This window comes from Chiloscyllium plagiosum, chromosome 10, assembly GCF_004010195.1.
Source record: "Chiloscyllium plagiosum isolate BGI_BamShark_2017 chromosome 10, ASM401019v2, whole genome shotgun sequence".
In the NCBI taxonomy this organism is placed as follows: domain Eukaryota; kingdom Metazoa; phylum Chordata; class Chondrichthyes; order Orectolobiformes; family Hemiscylliidae; genus Chiloscyllium; species Chiloscyllium plagiosum.
The window spans coordinates 77,114-99,129 of NC_057719.1; the positions used below are offsets into that span (position 1 = coordinate 77,114).

Sequence of the window (22,016 nt, forward strand, 5' to 3'; positions counted from 1 at the left end):
ACATAATAAAGAATACAGATCCAAATGGGGGCCAGGGGTCTAAGGTCTAAGAGCACAAATTGTTCAAGATGGCAGGGTAGGTTGCGATTGTGGTTAATGAGTCAAACAGGATCCTGGGCCTTATAAACAGAGAAAGATTGATAAAGGCACCCAAATTATGGTGAACGTTTATAAAACAGATTCAGCCTTGACTGGAGTATTATGTACAATTCTCTGCATCACACTTCAGGAAGGATGCGAAGGCATTAGCAAGTGTGCAGAACAGTTAACAAGAATGGTTCCTGAGAGAAGTAGCTTCACTTATATGGATAGAATGAAAAAGCTGGATATGTTCTCCTTAAAGAGAAGGCAGAGAAGAAATTTGACAAATGGGTTTAGCTAAATCATTCCCATTGGGAGAATTGAGAACCAGAATACTCTGATTTAAAGCAATTCTTAAAGGAACCAAAGGAAATTTCTTTTCATTCAATGAATAGTTAGGATCTGGAATACATTGCCTGACTATGGTTGAGGAAGATTTAATCTTAGGTTTCAAAAGATAATTTGCTAATTATCTGAACAGGAAATATTTTCCAGGCATATTGAGAAAAGACAAGGCAGTGACATTAACTGAGTTACATTTTTGCAGAGACTCTGCAGGGACATGATGGACTGAATGGCCTCCTTCTGTGCTCTAACCATTGTTCTAACTCATTCTTTCCCATGTGCAACCATTCACTTATTTAATCAGCTCAGTAGATTGCATCCCAAAGGGATTGAAGGTAGTGAATTTAAGCTCCATCTCAGGTGACACTCATCCCAGTGCTGAGATAGTACGGTACCACTGAAGGTGCCATCCACTAAATGACACCAGGTGCAAGCTGCTTCCTCAGGTGGATATAAACTGCAGCATCTTGAAGAGGAGCAAGACAGTTCTCCCTAATTTCCCAGTCAATATTTATTTCCCAATAAACATCAGCAAAAACGGATGAACTGGTTATTTATCTGGGTGTGCAGGTCCACAGATCATTGAAGGTGGCAGCGCAGAAAGATAAGGGAGTGAAAAAGGCCTATGGCATGCTTGCCTTCATTTGAAAGTGCACTGAGTATAAGGATAGACACGTTATGCTGCAGCTCTGTAGAACTTTAGTTAGACCACACTTGGAATATTGTGTAGAGTTCTGGTCAGCACACTACCAGAAGGACGTGGATGCTTTGGGGAGGATACAGAAAAGGTTTACCAGGATGTTGTCTGCTATGGGGGATTTTAGCTAAGAAGAACTGTATTGTTGAAGAGGAGAGTGTGATACGGACTGGTAAGCTAGAGGAGATACTTGTTAGGAAGGAAGATGTGTTGGACATTTTGAGTAACTTGAGGATAGACAAGTCCCCCGGGCCTGACAGGATATATCCTAGGATTATGTGGGAAGCAAGAGAGGAAATTGCAGAGCCGTTGGCAATGATCTTTTCGTCTTCACCGTCAACAGGAGTGGTACCAGGGGACTGGAGAGTGGCGAATGTTGTGCACCTGTTCAAAAAAGGGAATAGGGATAACTCCCTATATAATTGTTTCTCAATTCCCTTCTTACTATTGGGGGAGCGATAGTACAATCCCATCAAAGTTATCTTTCCTTTATTTTTTGTAATTTCTACCTATATATTTTCACTGGACGATTTTTCAGAAATATTTTCCATAGTTACAGCAGTAATGTGTTCCTTAATCAAAAACACCAACTCCTTCCCCTCCCTACTTGCCTCCATTTCTCAGCCAAGTTTCTGTCATAACTTGGCTGAGAAATGGAGATGATACGAAGATAGGTGGAGTTGTGGACAGTGAGGAGGGCTGTTGTCGGCTGCAGAGGGACTTAGATATGATGCAGAGCTGGGCTGAGGAGTGGCAGATGGATTTCAACCCTGCCAAGTGTGAGGTTGTCCATTTTGGAAGAACAAATAAGAATGCGGAATACAGGGTTAATGGTAGGGTTCTTAGTCAGGTGGAGGAACAGAGGGATCTTGGGGTCTATGTACATAGATCTTTGAAGGTTGCCACTCAGGTGGATAGAGTTTGTAAGAAGGCCTATGGAGTATTATCGTTCATTAGCAGAGGGATTGAATTCAAGAGTCGTGAAGTGATGTTGCAACTGTACAGGACTTTGTTTAGGCCACATTTGGAGTACTGTGTGCATTTCTGGTCGCCTCACTTTAGGAAAGGTGTGGAAGCTTTGGAGAGGGTGCAGAGAAGATTTACCAGGATGTTGCCTGGAATGGAGAATAGGTCGTACGAGGATAGGTTGAGAGTGCTAGGCCTTTTCTCATTGGAACGGAGAAGGATGAGGGGTGACTTGATAGAGGTGTATAAGATGATCAGGGGAATAGATAGAGTCGACAATCAGAAACTTTTTCCCCGGGTACAACAGAGTGTTACAAGGGGACATAAATTTAAGGTGAAGGGTGCAAGGTATAGGGGAGATGTCAGGGGTAGGTTCTTTACCCAGAGAGTGTTGGGGGCATAGAATGCGCTGCCTGTGGGAGTGGCAGAGTCAGAATCATTGGCGAACTTTAAGTGGCAATTGCATAGGTACATGGATGGGTGCTTAAGCTAGGACAAATGTTCGGCACAACACCGTGGGCCGAAGGGCCTGTTCTGTGCTGTATTGTTCTATGTTCTATGTTCTAAGAAACGTTAGCTAGACTGGATTTGCTGAGGGGCGACCTGATAGAAGTTTATAAGATAGTAAATGGCATGGAAAGAGTGGAAAGGGTGAAAGGGTCAATTACTAGAGGACAGGTTCAAGCTGTGGCTGGGGGAGGGTGGGGGTGCGGAGTTTAAAGGGATGTTTTTCACACAAAGAGTGGTGCGTGCCTGGAGTGCACTGCCAGAGGTGGCGGTGGAGGCAGGCACAACAGTAGCATTCAAGAAGCACCTGGACAAATACATATGAATAGGAAGGGAATAGTGAAGATAGTTTTAGCATGGAAGGGTAAAATATGTTGGTGCAGGCTTGGAGGGCTGAAGGGCCTGTTCCTGTGCTGTATTGTTCTTTGTTCTTACCTCACTGTAGTTTGTAGTGGATCTTCCTGTGCGCAAATTGACTAGATTGGGACATCATATTTTTCAAAGATAATTCACTGACTGATAAGTGCTTTACAATATCTCTATCATGGAAGGTGCTAAAATGGATACTGTTTAGTCCGTCAAGTCTGCTCTGCCATTCAATGAAATGAAAGTTGATCTATATCACAGGAGTGTTCTGGCACAGGAGGAGGTCATTCCACCCATCATGCCTGCACTGCCTTACTAAATAACAATTATCAAGGGCAAATCTCCTGCATTCTCCCGATAACTTTCTAATACATGACATCTTTTGCCCACCGACACAGAAAAGGATGGAAAATTGTTGGGGAAGGCTGTGGTCTCTGTTTGCTCTTGGGAGCAAAGGGATCGGAATTGTCACCTGCAGCTACTGTGGTGGTGACATCAGATCTCGAATTGTAGATACATTTCCCTGCTGAATAGTACAAATTAGAAACACTTAATAATCTCAAATGCAGTGGATGAGACTGAACTACTCTTGTTCCACATCTGTTCAACAAATGAATTTTGCCAGACAAACAGTACAAACTAGACATTAGTCCCTAAATTCTCTCAACTTACTTGATCCATGGACATGTGCTTGCCATGGTAATCCAGTCGGATTGGCACTTCTGATGTGAAGCGAAATTCCCTGAAATGAAAATGAAATTCACTGTCAGTGAATATGGTTCAAGCCTTTGAAAATAAACAGCCAAGTTTCATACTCAATTTCAGTTAATAAGAGTAAGGGGTGATTTGGTTGAAACACACAAGATCCTGAGGAGTCTTGACAAGGTAAATGTCGGAAGGAAATTTCCTCTTTGGGAGAATTTACAATTAGAGGCCATTGTTCAGGGGTCATCCATTTAATAGAGATGAGGAGAAAGTCTTTCTCTCAGATATCATGAGTCTTTGGAACTCTCTTCTCTGAAGGTGATGGAAGTAGAGTCCTTGAATATTTTAAAGCAGGTAGATTCTTGTTAAGCAAAGGAGTGAAAGGTTATCAGGGGTAGGTGTGAATGTTATTTTGAAGTTACAATCAGATCAGTCATCATCTTATTGAATGGCAGAGCAGGCTCAAGGGGCTAAATGGTCTAGTCCTGCTCTGGATGTGTATGCCTCAAAAGCCAGTAGGTTAACAGAGACACACTGTCTCTCACACACAAGCATGCAAACAATCAAGTATGATGCCTAAAATGTATCTCTTCACAGGGCTGTTTAATTGAAAGACAAGCACAGAACTAGAATGGCACTATGAAAGACTACTAGCAGATCATCCTTAGAATTTTCTTCCAAAGAGCCCAAGCACAAAACTAGAAGACAAAGGAGCGGATGTATGCTATTAGGCCGAGTGAGTCTGCTTCACCATTCAATGAGCTTCTGGCTGATCCAAAATCCTCAACTCCACTTTCCTGTCTTTTCCCAAACCTCTTGATTCCCTTAATGATTAAGGATCTGTCTTTCTCATCTGTGAATGTCTTTAATGACCCATTCTTGACAGCTCTTGCAATAAAGAATTCAACAAATTCACTACACTCCGAGGGAAGAAATTACTCTCATCTTTGTTTTAAATGCACAACTCTTTATTTCAGAACTATACCCTCTGGTCCCAGATTCTCCCACAAGGAAAAAGCAACTTCTCAGCACTTACAAGATTCTTACGGGATTTGACAAGGTATGTTTCAATAAGGTCCCCCTATTTTTCCAAACTTCAGTCAGTACAGGCCCAATACTCAACCTTTCCTCATTAGACAAACTCTCTATACCCAATATCAACCAAATGAACCTTCTCGAGATTGCCTCCAATGCCAGTATGTCTTTTCTTAGATAACAGGCACAAACCGTTCACAGTATTCCAGCTGTGGTCTGACTAGTTCCTTACATAGTTAGCAAGACTTCCCTTTTTTTATACCCCATTCCTTTTAAGGCCAACATTCCATTTGCCTTCCTTTTAAATCGTTGAATTTGGATGCTACTTTTTGTAATTCATGGACGAGGACTCCCAAATGCCTCTGTGCTGTAGCTTTCTGAAATCTTTCTCTACTTAAACAATATCAGCTCCTCTATTTTTTCTGCATTATCTCACATTTCCTCATATTATATTTAATCCTCCAAGTTTTTGCTCACTCACCTTAACCTATTTAAATCCTCTGCAAACTCACTCTGTTATCCTCACTACCTGCCTTCAAACCTATTTTTCCGTCATCTTCAAACTTGGCAACAGTACATTAATGTTTCTCATCCAGATCATTGACATTGTAAGCAACTGTGGCCCAAGCACCAATCTCTGTGGGGCTCCCCTAGCTATAGGTTGCCATCCTGAAAATGCTCGTCTTTCTCAAACTGTCTTCCATTAGTCATCCTTTTGAATTATTTCTTGTACGCAGAGCCTCAATATGATCTTTCTAGAATGCTGATCAGAATTACAAGATGGAGCATCTAAGCAAGATTCTGTACAAGTCTAACATAAGGTCTCTGCTTTATAATTCTCTTTCTCTAGAAATGAGTGAGCATGGCCAGGTTAATGAACACAGCAGGACAGGTGGTCTGAAATGTAATTATTTTAATGTAAGGAATACAACAACTAAGGCAAATGAGGTTAGAGCCTGGATTTGTGATAAACTGTGTGAAGGCTAATTACAACGATTTAGGCAGGATTTGGAGAGATTAGATTAAGGGCAGATGTTTGAGGTGTTTAAATCCACATCTGACGTGGGAATCTTTTAAAGGCCAGTTTATTTGAGTTCAGGACTGGCATGTTCCTGTGAGGATGAAAGAAGAGGATGGTAAGATTCAGTAACTGAAATCAAACAACGCTCTCCAATTGTATAAAGGAAGCAGAAAAGAAGCTAAACAAGAAAGGAGGGGGGTTAGGATGGCCAGGAAATGTCCTTGCCAAGTATGATATTATATACATATGTTAGGAGCAACAGGTTGGCTCCTAACAAAGAAGGAAATTTACACATGGAACCAGAAGAAATGGGCAAAGTTCTTAATGAATACTTTACATTCACCAAGGAGGAGGACATGGATGATGGTAAGATTAGGGAGGGATATGTTGATATTCCATTGCATGTCAATATTATGGAGATGGTGGTGTTAGATGTCTTGAAAATCCTTAAAGTTTTAAAGACCCCAGGGCCTATTGGGATCTATTGCAGGAGGCTAAAGGAGGCAAAGGAGGAGATTGACAGAGATTTCTGTATCCCCTTTAGCCGGCGAGGTCCAGAAGACTGGAGAATAGCCCTTGTTGTTCCTTTGTTTCAGGACAACAACAGGGATAATCCAGGAAATTATAGGCCGGTGAGCCTTACGTGAATGGTAGAGAAGTTACTGGAGAAGATTCTTAGGAACAAGATTGACTCGCACTTGGAGAAGAATGGATGTATTAGGGATCGTCAGCATGGCCTCTTACGGGGGAGGCCTTGCATCACAGGCCTGGTTGAATATTTTGAGGAAGTATCAATGATTGATGAGGACAGTAATGTCATCAGGGATGTAGTCCACATGGACTTGATTACAGCATTTGACAAGATCCCTCATGGTCAGCTGATCCAGAAGATTAAGTCACATGGGATCAATGGTGATTTGGCAATTGACTTGATCATAGAAGACAGAGAGTAGTTGTGAAGGGGTGTTTTTCTGACTGGATGTCTGTGACTAGTGGTGTTCCACAAGGATCAGTGCTGGGACCTCTGTTCTTTGTTATATATATTAGTCTGATTAGTAAGTCTGCAGATGACAAAAGTTGGAGTTGTGGATGGCTATGAAAGGATACAGCAGGATATGGACAAGTTAGAACGTTGGGTGAAGACATGGCAGTTAAATGCAAGAGGAATGTATTCAGTAAATTACAGGACCCTTGGGAGTATTGATACACAGAGGAATCTTGGGGGGTAAGTTAATAGCTCCCTAAAAGTGACAACAAAAGAGGATAAGGTGATAAACAAGGCATACAGGACACTTGTCTTCATTAGTCAGGGCACTAAGTATAGAAGTATGCAGAGCATGTTGCAGCTATATAAGACTTGAGTTAGCTTGGAGTACTGTGTGCATTTCTGGTCATCACACTGCAGGAAAGATGCAGAAGCTTTGGAGAGAATGCAAAAGAGGTTTACCAGGATATTGCCTGAACTGGAGTGTATTAGTTATAAGGAGAGGTTGGACAAACATGGATTGTTTTCATGAGAGTGTCAGAGGCTGAAGGCGACTAGATAGAAGTATATAAAATTGTGACAGATGGGACAGATAGTCAGAGAGTTTCTCCTAGGGTGGAAACGTCAAATACTAAGGGGCTTAGGTTTAAGCTGCGAGGGATGTGTGAGGTAAGAATTTTTACACAGAGGGAGGCAGATGCCAGGAATGTGCTGCCAGATGAGGCGGTAGAAACACAGACAACAGCAATGTTTAAGAGACACTTCGGCAGACACATGAACAGGCAGGGAATAGAGGGATACAGACCAAGTACAGGCAGGCAGATGGGATTAGTTTACAATGGCATTATGGTTGGCACAGAGCAGGATGAACCCAAGGGCCTGTTCCTGTACAATTTTATGTTCTATTGCTTGGCTTGATTTCTCTTACAGCTTAGTACTAAAACAATAAGAGAATGAGGAAGGCTTACCGGAAGAAGATTGGCTGATCCCTGAATGGCACTGAGACAGCCTCTGGCTCGCTGACTGGCACCCTGCTAGCAGCAGTTAAAGGATCCGGCCTGTGTTTGCTGTGACCCGGCAGAGTAATAATGGGGCCATGGTCTGCAGCAGTGGTTCCATTTTTGGAAAGGCTGCTGCTGGTGTCAGTTCCAGGAGTTTTTCTCACTGGGGACAAGAGATGCAGTTCATGTAATAATAGTTACACAGGCTGCTTTCCCAATATCTCAACTACATGAATCTCAAATAATATCCCTAAGCTGCATGGTGATAAAATGAGAGGGCAGCCAAGAAAATATGGACATAGATCTATTCCCACCAGATGCTTTGTTTTTGCCTCTTGGTCTGTCCAATACTCAGCAATCTGAAGCAGGAAGCCAGTCAGATTTACTTGCACTAACACCCTCCCCTCGCCACCAACCTTTGCACCATCTTCAGCTCATTTTCTGGCTGTGCTAAGCTTAAAAGAATCACACAGAAGCCTTTTAAAAAAACAAATTCTCAGGATGATGGCAGCAATAGTAAGGTCAGCATTCAATGCTCATTCCTCATTAACTCAACTTGGTGGTTTCCTTCAGAGGGCAGTTAAGAGTGAACCACATTGGTGCAGGGACCAAAGTCAGTTATGGTCCTAGTCTGGGTAAGTACAACAAATCCCTTTTCCTAAAGGACATAAATAAACAACTGCATTTTACAACAATCTAAAAGCTCCTAGCAAGATAAAAGTTTAAGAAAGTGAATTAAAATTAAGATGAGATCTGAATTTCCATTCTCTGGATTTGAAATCCAGGCATCAGCGCAACTCTCTGAGGTGTATGTAAGGCAAGGAACATGCATTCATGAAGCAGCTACAGCCTTGAGTGGTGCTTCATATTATGAAAATGGAGGACAAGCAGTTGTACGAGCAGAATTAGTGGAACAACAGAAAGAACAGGTAGGTTTAGGGAGCATTCTGGATTAGTGGTGCTGGAAGAGCACAGCAGTTCAGGCAGCATCCAAGGAGCTTCGAAATCGACCTTTCGGGCAAAAGCCCAGAGCAGACTCAGTGGAGGGAGAAGGGTGTGGAGTGGCCTCCAGGGAAACAGTTCCAAAGAATTCTGAAGGCCCTGAAACTGAACGTGGAGCAGAATGGGTGGGGTTAGGCCTCAGTTGAGAGAGTTAAGATCACAGACAAGTCCTTGAAGCAGGGTGAGGATGTTGAATTGAACGAGTTGGAGAAAGGGATTCAGTGAAAGGTTTTAATGGGCACTTACTGTACATCCTATATTACAATGGCAAATACATTCAAAACACTTCATTAAGTTTAAAGCAGCTTTAGGACATCTGACATACAAGTTTTTTTCCCTCTCCTCCACCCCATTTTCATTCCTGACAGCTGTGTTTAGGAACTCTGACTCTAATCCAACTGCCAGATATTGATACTCACCCTCTTGTATAGGATCTGGAGGAATTAACAGCTCTACCTCGGTAGCCAGGCTGGTAAAATAGTCCTTCAAGAAAAACAGTGCATCCTAAATGTAGAAAGAGGGAAATCAAAAATCCATCAGAGTGCTTACAAAACAAAAATCAGGAGGATCAAAAAAGAATTCTGCGTGTATTTCAGAAAGAAAACCTCAGATTTGTTTCACAAACAATTTTCTTTCACAACTACAAAGGTCAGGGTGACACCAGGTCAATATGACTTTACCAAAATAATTTATTCCAAGGGCACTGATCCTTACTGGGATTTTGAGTCTCTCAGCACAAACCCTCACTGATAATGTGGGATTTACAGGCACTGCTTTATTAGAGGATGGTCCAATAAGGAATGAACTTATTTTGGTTCTGACTGCCAGAGATCTGATTTCCTTCCAATACTTAACCACTTGGACATTGGAGGGAAGCTCAAACACATTTCGAGTCTGTTAGCATCATTGTGGGCAAGAACTGGCGGACATCCCGATCCATAATCCTACACACAACTGTTGTGTATGGACTGGCCATTCAGGGTCAAGCTGGTGAACTCAGGGACTTTATATTGGTTCAGGAAAACCTTCCTGATAGTTCAGTTCAGAATGAACTCAGATATGATTTGGTGGAAAGGACAGGATTAGGGCACAGGCATGACTCCCCTCCCATTTTTACTAACCTGATCGATGTTTAATCGAAGGGGCATTAGTGTGATGCGTAAACAGCACTCACGAGGCATCTGAGTGGAATCTGGACTCACGTGTAATGCCTTAATAGTTAGCTGAAGAAGAGATAGTGAAAGGTTACTATCATTCTTTAAATTACAAAGGCAATACTATGTGCATAAACATCGCTTACATTCTCTCAGTGTAGAAGACTGAAAGATCTTCTAATTAAGGTACACAAAATGTTAAAAAGGATTCAAACAGGACTACTGTTTCAGAAACAGAGTTCAAATACCATCATGGCAATTGAAGGAATTTAAATTCAATTAATAAATCAATCCAGAATTCATTGTGATCATAAATTAACAGATTGTCATTAAAAACTCATCAGTTCACTAACATGCCTAAGGGACGAAAATCTGCTGGCCTTACTGGCCTTACATGTGACTCCAGTCCCACAGCAATACGGCTGATTCTCAAACAACCTCAGAAATATCTCAATGAGTACTGAGTTCTAGGCTGCTCCCTCACACCAGCTCAGTGGCAATTAAGGATGGGCAACAAGTCCGGGCCATATCAGTGACATTCGTGGACCAAGAAGGAATTATTTATTAAAAATCAGGCACCTGTTTTTGCTAAAGCGCTGGAGGCTGAGGCGCCACCTGATAGAAGTACATAAAATTATAAGCAGCACAGTAAGGAGAATAGGCAGTGTCTTTTTCCCAGGGGGTTAATGTCAAATACTAGAGGTCATAGGTTTAAGGTGAGAGGGGAAATTTTAAAGGAGGTGTGAGAGGAAATTTACTTTTTACATAGGTGTATAGAATCCACTGCTAGCGGAGGTAGTAGAAGCAAATACGAAAGCAACATTTAAGAGCATTTAAACTGACATATGAACAGGAGTGAATAGAAGATAATAGACCACCGCAGGCAGGTGGGATTAGTTCAGAATGATAGTAAGCACAGAAATGGTGGGCCGAAAGCCCTGTTCCTGTGCTCTACTGTTCTTTTCTTTATTCACTCGTGAGACATGGGACGTGTGAGTCACTGGCTGGTCAGCATTTTATTGCCCATCCCTAGATGCCCTTGAAAGTGTAGTGAGCTGCCTTCTTGAACCGTTGCAGTCCATATGTTCACCTTCCAAAAGATCGCTGTTTCCACACAAAGGGTAACAGAAATCAAGAACGCTCTCTTTCAAAAGACTGTGAATGCTATGGGTCATTTGGAGCTTTCAAGACTACGTAGGACAGATTGATGTAATAAAATTATTATATAATTGATTCCTGGGATGGCAGGACTGACATATGAAGAGAGATTGAGTTTGTTACAACTGTATTCACTGGAATTTAGAAGAATGAAGAGGGATCTCATAGAAACCAAAGAATTCTAACAAGACTAGATAGGTTAGATGCAGCAAGGGGAGTCCAGAACCAGAGGTTATAGTTTAAGGGTAAGGAATTTAGGACTAAGATGAGGAGAAATTTCTTCATTCTGTGAGTGGAGAGTCTATGGAATTCTCTACCAGAGAAAGTGGTTGTAGAAAGTGTGTTTTCAGGAGGGAGTTAAATATGGGGGAGGCTGAGATTACAGAACTGGGCTTGATGATCAGCTATGATTACATTGAATGGTGGAGTAGGCTTGAGGAACAGAATGGCCTATTCCTACTCCTGTCTATACTTCAGTGTTAAAAGTTTCAAAGAATCAGAGAAAAGCTGATTAAATGGAGTTGATCTCATTGTAGAACACAGTAGGTTTGAGGAACTGAATGAATTTCCTTTTATTCTAAGTGCTATTATGTCCTCAGAAATGTCTCAACAAGTACTCGATTCTGGGCTGTTCTTCACACCAGTTCTGGAGGTCCACTGATCATTTATGCAATGCAGGTATCCTCTTTTAAAATTCTGGTTGAGGGGGTACAAGCCCTTCAGGGACTGACTCCCCTCCCGTCAAATCTCTGGTTAAAGCTGGAATATATTCCACATAGTTAGATATTTCTGCACCTTCACTCACAGTTACTTTGTTCATCCATGAGTGACCGAAGGATCTCAGAGTGGAGAGTGTGGTGTTGGAAAAGCACAGCAGGCCAGTCAGCATCCGAGGAGCAGGAGAATTGACTTTTCGGGCAAGAGCCCTTCATCAGGAATGAGGCTGGGAGCCAAGGGGGTGGAGAGATAAATGGCAGGAGGGTGGGGATGGGGAAACTCATCTCCATATACCTTGATACTGTTCTATTCCTCCCTCCCCGGTCCAGGAGCTCCCCACATACATTCGGGACACCACCCACACCCTCCACCTCCTCTAAGACTTTTGTTTCCACAGCCCCCAACACCTCATCTTCATCATGAACAAGCAGTCTCTATACACCTCTATCCACCATGACGATGGCCTCTAAGCACTCAAGTTTCTTCCTCTCCCGACATCCCCACCAGCACCCCTCCACTGATACTCTCATTCATTTGGCTGAACTGGTCTTTACCCTCAATAATTTCTCCTTTGAATCTTCCCATTTCCTCCAGACGAAAGGTGTAGCCATGGGCACCCGCATGGGCTCCAGCTATGCCTGTCTCTTTGTCGGTTATGTAGAACAGTCCATCGTCCACAGTCACACCAACACCATTCCCCACCTCTTTGACTGTATCGGCATCACCTTGTGCTCCCACGGGGAGGTTGAACAGTTCATCAAATTCACCAACATATTCCACCCCAACCTTAAGTTCATCTGGACCATCTCAGATGCCTCTCCCCCCTTCTGGGACCTCTCCCTCTCCATCAACGGTGACCGACTCAACACGGACATCTTCTACAAACCCACCAACTCCCACAGCTACCTAGACTACACCTCCTCCCACCCTGCCTCCTGTAAAAATGCTATCCCTTAATCCCAATTCCTCCACCTCATCTGGTCCCAGGAGGACCGTTCCACCTCAGAACAAACCAAATGGCCTCCATCTTTAAAGACCACAATTTCCCCTCCCACGTGGTCGATGATGCCCTCCAGCACATCGCATTCACTTCCCGCACCTCTGCCCTCGAAACCCCACTCCTCGAAATGCAACAAGGACAGAATCCCCCCTTGATCCTCATCTTCCACTCCACCAACCTCCGTACACATCACATCATTCTCCACCATTTCCGCCACCGACAAATGGACCCCGATTTCCCTCCCACCCCTATCCGCTTTCCATAAAGACCGCTCCCTCCACGACTCTGTCAGGTCCACACTGCCCACCAACCCTCCATCCCCACCCGGTACCTTCCACTGCCTCGGCAGGAATTGCAAAACCTGCGCCCACACCTCCCCCCTCACCTCCGACCAAGGCCCCAAAGGAGACTTCCACATCCAGCAGAGTTTTATCTGCACTTCCACGTGTCACTTGCATATCTGTTGCTCCCGATGCGGTCTCATCTACATTGGGGAGACAGGCAGAGTGCTTCAGAGAACATCTCCGGGACACCTGCATCAACCAACCGCACTGCCCCGTGGCTGAACACTTCAACTCTCCCTCCCACTCCACCAAAGACATGCAGGTCCTAGGCCTCCTCCATTGCCACACTCTAACCACCCGACATCTGGAGGAAAAACGCCTCATCTTCCGCTTTGGGACTCCCCTACCTCATAGAACATAGAACATTACAGCACAGTATAGGCCCTTCGGCCCTCGATGTTGCACCTCCCTGTCATACTAATCTGAAGCCCATCTCTGCACCCTTTCCAAAGCTTCCACATCCTTCTTATAATGCGGTGACCAGAACTGTACATAATCCTCCAAGTGTGGCCGTGCCAGAGCTTTGTACAGCTGCAGCATAACCTCCTGGTTCCGTAACTTAATCCCTCTATTAATAAAGGCCAAAACACTGTATGCCTTCTTAACAACTCTGTCAATGTGGGTGGCAACTTTCAGGGATCTGTGTACATGGACACTGAGATCTCTCTGCTCATCTGCACTCCCAAGAATCTTACCATTAGCCCAGTACTTTGCATTCTGATTCCTCATGGCATCAATGGGGATTTCATCAGATTCCTCATTTCCCCTCCCCTCCACCTTATCCCACTTCCAACCTTGCAATGTGGCACTACCCTCTTGACCTGTCCATCTTCCATCCCACCTATCCGCTACACCCACCTCTCTCACCTATCACCATTACCCCCACCTCCATCCACCTATCGCACTCTCAGCTAACTTGCCCCCCACTTCACCCCCCCTTCCCATTTATCTCTCCAATCCCTCGGCTCACAAGCCTCATTCCTGATGAAAGGCTCTTGCCCGAAATGTCGAGTATCCTGCTCCTCGGATGCTGCCTGACCTGCTGTGCTTTGTTAGCACCACACTTTCGGCTCTGATCTCCAGCATCTGCAGTCCTCAATTTCTCCTCAAGGATATCAGAATCAACTTTGCTCCTGCTCACACCTCACTGGGTTTACTGTCTGCTAGTCAGGCAGCATTAAAATCAATTCTACAACATTAAATGCTGGCTAGCCAGCAATGACCATATTCCATAAATAATAAATAAAAAAAACAATTGCTGTCTTGTTTGTGATTTGCGAACAGAATGCAGATCTAATACCAGAACCCATTTCATCCCAAAATGAGCAGAAATAGCAAGTCATGTAACCAGTGGAATGTAGGAACAAGAAAAGGTTCCTTGAGCCTCTTCTGTCACTCAATGAGATGATGACTGATCTGTATCTCAGTTCCACTGACTTGCTTTGGTGGTACCAACCAAAAGTCTATAATCTCAGTTTTGAAATTTTCAACTGATCCTCACCAATTTGACACAGCACTTCAGATTTCAACTATAGTCTTTGTTGAGCAGAGTTTCCTGCCCCTACTTTTGAGCCACCTGCTCAAGAAGACTCTTGCAATACATCTGAACAGGTTGATCAAAAATATTTATGCAGGCAGGTGGCTATACATCAGATAATCACTTGAGCACAAATTAAGAGAAACTTCGGCCCATTGAGTCTGCTCTACCCACAAATTCTTTTAACACCTCAATTATATCAGACTTAATCTTTAACCTCAAGGGAATACAAGTCTAGTCTTTGAAAGCAACCTTAATAAGTTAACTCTTTCAGCCTCAGTATTATTCTGGTGAAACTGCACTGTACTCCCTCCGAGGCTTAACTGCTTTGGACAACATTGACAGATACAATTTTCAGTGCACCCATTCCTTGAGCTCCATTTAGAATTCTTCCAACCAACACCAAGAGGTTAGGTAGATGGGCTGCTGAAGTGTTCAAAGGACACCTCACCCAGTGGCTTTTTAATTGAGTTTCCTCCTTCCAAACCCGGACCTCACCATATTAGAATGAGCCTTTCTTGGGAATTCTTTGCTCGAATACAAGTAGAGGAATTTGTTCATCTGGGATGTGGCAAGACGGTCTCTGATCTCAAGATCTTGAACGATAAAGACTTGTCGTGAAATGGGACGCTCTGCTGAACTTGGATCTTCATGAAAATCTGTCTGAGGGTACACTTCGTGCTGAAATTTCACCTTTTAAAAAAAAACATTGACATCAAATAGTGAACTGATTTCAAACTAAACTGAAAGGTCATTTATTTGGAAGGATTGCTACTGAACTAAAATCAAGCAAAACATTTATTTAAATAGTCGCACAGGTTGCAAAGGTGGAGTGATGGATAAAATACTGGCATTTTCATGGATTGGGAAATTGGTGAGACATCATTAAAGCTTTGTAATTAGGTTGAAAACACCCATGGTGTCTTTTTCAGACTTGAAATTCAACATACGCAATTGATGCAGAACAGCAATGAACAAATCAACAGTTCAAACAGTATAATACAAGTCAGGGAAACCATTAAACTTTTGAGTTTAATGAGACCCAACTTCAGCAAGGTGCCCAGTTTTGATCAATCCTATGCGATGATGTTGCTCCTTTAACAAGGTATGCTGTCTGAGGCTTTTTTTTTCCAGAGATCGTAAAAGCAGCGATTCCAAAAGGTCTAGGTTTAAAGGGTTTTAGGACCAATTTGATTATAGCTAACAGATACTGCCTCAGACAAAAAGGCTTTCAAGTTTTTAAAAAAACACTTGTACTATGAAAGGGGAGTGGCCAGTTCTCCAAGTCTTGCTTTTCTTTGGTTTGGTTTGAGCAGTCTGGCTGTTCACTGAAAGCAGTCAAGCAGCGAGAGGCTGCTGGTGCAAGAAACAGCTACATGGAAGGTGGTGTTCCAGGCGACATCTCTCTCTCTCTCTGCTACCCCCGCTCCCCCCCCATCCCATGAGAATCTGTGTTAGAATTTTTTTTTTGCAATGGGGTGCTTATGGGGATTGTTGCAATTATTTGGAACAGCATCATTAAATTGGGATAATCTGCTGGGTTTTCAGACAGGTTAAGTCATTCTGTATTCTGTTCTCGTTTGTTTGTGTTTCATTCTGTAATCTTGCAAATATATTCTGTTTTGTTTGAAACCAAGTTGTTGGCCCAGCTGCATCCCTCCTGGAATATCCACTTTACACCGGCTTAAAGCAACTAGCAAAGTTAGGGTCTGGGCTACTCTCTTGAAATATTTTGAGGGGGTCTGGCCTGGTCCATAACACCTACCTGAAACCTATGATCAGTTCCAGTCACTGAGACACAAGGGTGATATTAAAGTAACAGAGGCAGAACAGAGAAGCAGCATGACTGACAGGGTCAGGGTCTGAGACTTGAGGAACCACTTGGAGAAACTTTTCTGTTTGAAAGTAAGGTGCCGTAGATTCTTAGAAGAATGGGAACAGTAAATCCAGAATATTATCTTAAATGTCAAGAACAGGGCAAAGAAGTATTGCAAACAAGTAAAATATAACTTTAGGCCTGACATTGAGAGAATGCTTATCAATAGAGCGACCAATATATAGAATGAACTCCAGATAAATGCTGCCAAGTTTGGCTCAGTGGTAGCAGCCAGTCTCTCAGTCAGGATGAAGATTGTGGATTCAAAGACTTCTCCAGAGATTTGAGCAAACAAATTCAGATTGGTACTGTTATTGCAATTCTGACGGAGTGCTGTACTTCCAGAGGAACCCCATCTTTCAGATGAGGTATTAAAATGAGGGCCATATCTGCTATCTCAGGAGAATGTAAAAGGTACCATGGTCACTATTGGAAGGACAGGTAGGTTACCCCCAGTCTGAACCACTATTTATCCCTCACACAACATCACACTGGGACCTGTTGTGGAAGTTTCCTTTGGTTGACATTCACAGCTGTGTTTCCTACATTACAAGAGTTAATATCTTTTAAAGATATTTAAAACTTTCTACACTGAAATGTCATGGGGTTATGAAAAGAACAAATGAGATACCTGTTTTTAATATTGATGTAGTCTTTGTAACTATCTGTCTCACAGACTAGTTAGGCCAAATTTGGGGTGGTGGGGGGTGGCACATGGGGATTGACAGCAATATGTCAATCTGTTAACAATAAGATAAAGCTGGCAAAGAAAGGAGAAAAGAAATGAATTATGGAAAGTTTTTGCTCTCATGTGAAGCACAATGCAATGTGCAAGTGTTTCACAAAACATTCAGTTAGTATAGCAGCAGCAGCACCAAGTATGGTACTCACAGGTCAGAAACTGAATGATACTGATCTCTACCTTGCTGAACTGAATCTCCATCAGGACATCATGATTCCTCCCTGGTCCACCCTGAATACGCCGGGCAGAACGGCCATGGCGGGCTGACGACTGAGATGGCGAGCCTTGACAGGAGCTGGAAGCAGATTTAGGTCTACAAAGAAACCAGCCAGTAAGTACTTCAATTTGCATCATTGCATATTTGTTCTTTATTAACGATGACTTAAACGGAAGCATCGTGTAACAGTCCTACTTGGAGACCATAGTTTTGCCTCACAAAATTAAGACTAACACTCAGTCTCCAACTTGAACCAATTCCTTTCAGGACTCCAAATCAAATCCATCTCCCTCAACCTTCAGGAAGCAGCTATGCTTAAACAGCAGTGAATTAGTGTACATTCAATATATGTTGCCTCAACACAATTTGCTAATTACTAATTTCCTTTTATATCTTGAAAGACACTGCTTTGATCCCAGCTGATCTTATTTTTGGACAGGTCAAATCGTAGAGTTAAATCTGGCTTGATAAATCAGAATTTTTGTTTCTTTTCTTGTTGGTTTTAACAAGGTGGTTCCTCACTGCAACATGAACACACAATGTTGCAAATTAGTTTTAAACAATAGAATAGAAACTTCTAGACAGAAAAAAAACAGAATAAACCAAACGATTTGCTTAAAGACGGTTACATTTACTCCCATTAATCCCAAAAAGAAACTTCCTTACGGATTCCAAAAGCACCCCTTGAACAGTACTCAAAGTAGAAAGCAAAATCTTTCTCTCACCTCAATAGGCTTAATTTAAGCGTGACTTCAATATCCATGTTGAAAAATCAGGTCGCATTTTCCTAGAACTTTCACATATCTGAGTTCAAATGTTCTCCACTTCAAATAACCACTTCAGGGTTTTACCCAAAAACGTCAGGTCTGAGACTATTACTGAATTCCTTACTTCTCAGGGACATTGCCTTAAATATCCATTTTCATGCCCAAAACTAAATATCTTTTTCAAGCTATGGGTGTTTTCCTTAAGCTTTAATAAAATTCCTTACGTTTCTCACAGAAATCTTGCTCCATGACATACTCTTCCAAAGTAAATAAAACACATTAGTTCTGAAAGTGACACCTTCAAGTGGTTCTTAAAAATTTATTATGGCTACAGAAATACCGACAAGTTAATCATTAAACTCTTCAGAAACAGAAAAATGTCACATCATTAAATCAGAATTCAAAAGTCCAAACTTAGCTGATATTAAAAATATATACAAATCATACAATCTACAATGGACACAATGATGGCTGCTATGTGGACTGTAGCTTGACCTGGGGACAATCCATTGCCTGACTGATATTAAGGTTTTAATTGGATATCAACAGAATGTTAATGATGTGGACTGGCTAGGCAGGTGCTATGGGAACTCAACATGGTAGGTCTTACTGATGTTGGTCATTTGGATCCTGATATCAGATTGGATTGTTAATTTTCCGTTATGTTTTAGACCTGCCACTGGGATTTCAAGATTGGGTTAAGTCTAGTCAGTATGTTTCATCCTTTCAACTATGCAAATAATCTAAAATAATTTAACTATTGTAAAATGTTCTGGAATTCAAAATTCAGAGAGATCACTTTCAGTGTCGAAGGACAAGTGGGTACAGACCTGTCACTGCTGATAGGAGTTTGAGGACATGATAATTACAAAACTTAAAACACATTGGTCCTTTGTGACTTTCATGAAACTACTAATACATTAAACACGATCAGCAACAGCGATGATAAAAAGACATACGTTATGCTTTTCACAGGAGAACGTGCAGACAGGGCAGTTCCGAAGTCCCTTCCTCCATAAAGGTGCCAGACAACCGAGATCTCCTTCACCACATATCGGATCTCAGGGACTGGAAGGTGCAGTGGTGATTTGCTTGTGTCCAGCTTCTTCACTGGTTGTGAGAAGTAGTCATCTTTGATGAGGATCGGTCCGGAATTCAACATCCTCACGACAGGCTCAGTCTCTCTCTGCCAGAAAGACAAATAACTCCTTTAAAAACTTCAGGCATTTTCATCTAGATGGACAGCAGATACATGGGAAAACCCACTACCTGCAAGTTCCCCTCCAAGCCACTCAACCACCATGACTTGGAAATATATCGCCATTCTTTCTGGGTCTTTGAGTCAAAGTCCTGGAACTCCCACCCTAAGGGCATTGTGGGTCTACCAACATCACAGGGACTGCAGCGGTTCAAGGCAGCTCACCCCCACCTTCTCAAGGGCAACTAAGACAGGCACTAAGAGCTGGCCCAGCCAGCAACACCCATGTTCCATGTTTGAATAAAATAAATTTCAGCTGGAGTTACTTGATGGTCATCAGCAACATGAGTACTAATATTGATTCCAGTCCCTCACTCACCCTGAGGTGCAGCACTTCCGCTACTGATCTCAGTTAGGAAAGACTTGTATTTCGATGAGTTCAGGATGTTGCAAAGGGCTGGACAGGAAATTAAGCATTTTTAAAACATCACCACTACTAGGTAAATATGAAGAACTGCAGCAGCCGCTTGTTTTAAACATTTGCTCACGAGGTGTGAGTTGGCTATGTCAGCATTTCTGTTGTCCATTCTTAATTGGCCTTAAGTAGGTGATAGTGAGTAGTTTTCCTGAGCTGTGGCAACCTATATAATGTACTAACATCCACAAATATGTATAAAAGGAAGAACTGTGGATGCTGGAAATCTGAAACAAGCAAAAACAGAAATTGCTGCAGAAACCCTGCAGTCTGGCAGCATTCTTTAGATCTTCCTTTAAACATTAGAAGCTCCTCGCAGCGATTCTTTTTTCCCTTTCAGCACTTACCATGATCGCCATTTTTGGTGCCTCCAGGATACAGAAATCCTCACTCTCAGGTTGCTCACTGGGGAAGGTGGGGTAGACTGCATGATGTTCCGGGAAGATCATGGTGGAACTTGGGCTGTGTTCTTGTGAAGAACTTCCACTCTCATCGGGGAACAGAAACAGGTCAGACCGAGCTGGCTCACGCTCGTGAATGAGGTCATCGTAGATCCCTAAAGGTCGAGAAAGACCAATTAAACTCATCATTCTTGTGTTACTTTGAAAGGTAACAGAAAAGGTCAAAAGAAGATGGTTGATCTTTGTTTCAAATGATCATGTTTAAAACAGTAAAACAAGATATGATATATTTTTAACAAAGTTTGGCACAGTTATGTGAGGAGATAGGAGGATAGGTAACTATCCGTGAGGCCAGTTTTAAGAGGTGAGAGGTAGAGGGGCTTAGGAAGAAAATTGCAGAGCAAGGACAGGTGACTGCACACTTAGCTACTTGAGGATATACAACAGATCAGAATTGGAGGAACAGAGAGATTTCAAGAGTTTGCAGGTTGGAAGATGTTATAACGAGACCAGGTGAAAGAAGTAGGCTATAAGGAGCATCATAAAAGATATCAGTTTACAGCTGACTAAACTCAGCGCCTCTTCCTGTTTAATGGTTAGCACTTGCAGCTTTTCATTTGACCCTTCTGCCTTCTCCACTCACCATTTGAGTGCTGTGAGGCTTGAGTAGTAGGAGGCGAAGACGGTGCGATATCCATCTCTTCCATCGCATCGATCATCAGGTCCCGTAAGAGCTTTTGCTCGGCTTCAGCAAGGCCGGAGGTTCGGCAGGGAGCACTGTCACCTGAACCAGCCTGAGTAGGAGACATTGCTACGGTTAATCCATCAGGCACCAGAATGACAAAGGTTTACTGAGGTCAACGTGAAATGGGGCAAGTGTGGTTTACAGTTGAGGGATGAGGGCAGTGAAAGAGAACAAGTGACTGTGGATTTGAGGTTCCCAAACCTTGGCCTGACTGGAGGTTTCCGCCTCTTGTGTCTGGATCTGTTATATACTTGATCACTGTAATTAATCAATAACTCTGTTATCATTCTATCATGGTTCTATGGCTATACACACACGCACAAACTGGACCTGCTCACTGACACCCAGTTTGAACTAGGTCACAGTCACTCAGCTCCTGACTCCTTTGTTTAAAAGAGCTGAATTCCAGAAATGAGGTGAAAGAGGCAGTCTTTGACAACAAGGTTGCTTTTGGCCAAGTGTGGCACCAAAAGTTCTGAGCAAAATATTGGTTCTCCTGCTCCTCAGATGCTGCCTGACCTGCTGTGCTTTTCCATCACCCCACTCTCAACTCTGATCTCCAGCATCTGCAGTCCTCACTTTCTGCTAGAGTCAGAGGGAGTCAGGGAAAACTCTCCTCTGGTTGGATATCACTCATCTGACGTCCAGGATACCCTGCAGGAGTTCCTTAGAGTAATGCCAAAAGTGGAGATTTTCACTGATGACTGCAGTCAACATTCACTCCCTCTACCACCAACACTCAGTAGCAGCAGTGTGTACCATCTACAAGATGCACTGTAGAAATTCACCAAGGTACCTTAGACAGCACCTTCCAAACTCATGACTGCTTCCACCAAGAAGGACAAGGGCGGCTGATACATGGGAACACTACCAGTTGCAGGTTTCCCTCCAAGTCACGCATCATCCTGATTTGGAAGTATATCACTGCTCCTTCATTGATGCTTGGTCAAAATGCTGGAACTCCCTCCCTAATA

The 22,016-nt window shown here is 42.8% G+C and overlaps 1 protein-coding gene across 3 annotated transcripts in view; it reads right to left on the bottom strand.

The window, feature by feature from the left end:
* Window positions 1-22,016, bottom strand: part of LOC122553319 (autophagy-related protein 2 homolog B-like) — a 111,837-nt gene that overhangs the window by 15,145 nt on the left and 74,676 nt on the right. For all 3 annotated transcript variants that reach the window (XM_043696876.1, XM_043696877.1, XM_043696875.1), the window contains exons 29-37: window positions 20,941-21,091; window positions 20,244-20,452; window positions 19,183-19,409; window positions 17,420-17,552; window positions 15,120-15,314; window positions 9,833-9,934; window positions 9,131-9,215; window positions 7,677-7,872; window positions 3,635-3,704 (exon numbers count right to left, since the gene is read on the bottom strand). In XM_043696876.1, the coding sequence (XP_043552811.1) occupies window positions 3,635-3,704; window positions 7,677-7,872; window positions 9,131-9,215; window positions 9,833-9,934; window positions 15,120-15,314; window positions 17,420-17,552; window positions 19,183-19,409; window positions 20,244-20,452; window positions 20,941-21,091 (1,368 nt within the window). The remainder of the gene's footprint in view (window positions 1-3,634; window positions 3,705-7,676; window positions 7,873-9,130; window positions 9,216-9,832; window positions 9,935-15,119; window positions 15,315-17,419; window positions 17,553-19,182; window positions 19,410-20,243; window positions 20,453-20,940; window positions 21,092-22,016) is intronic.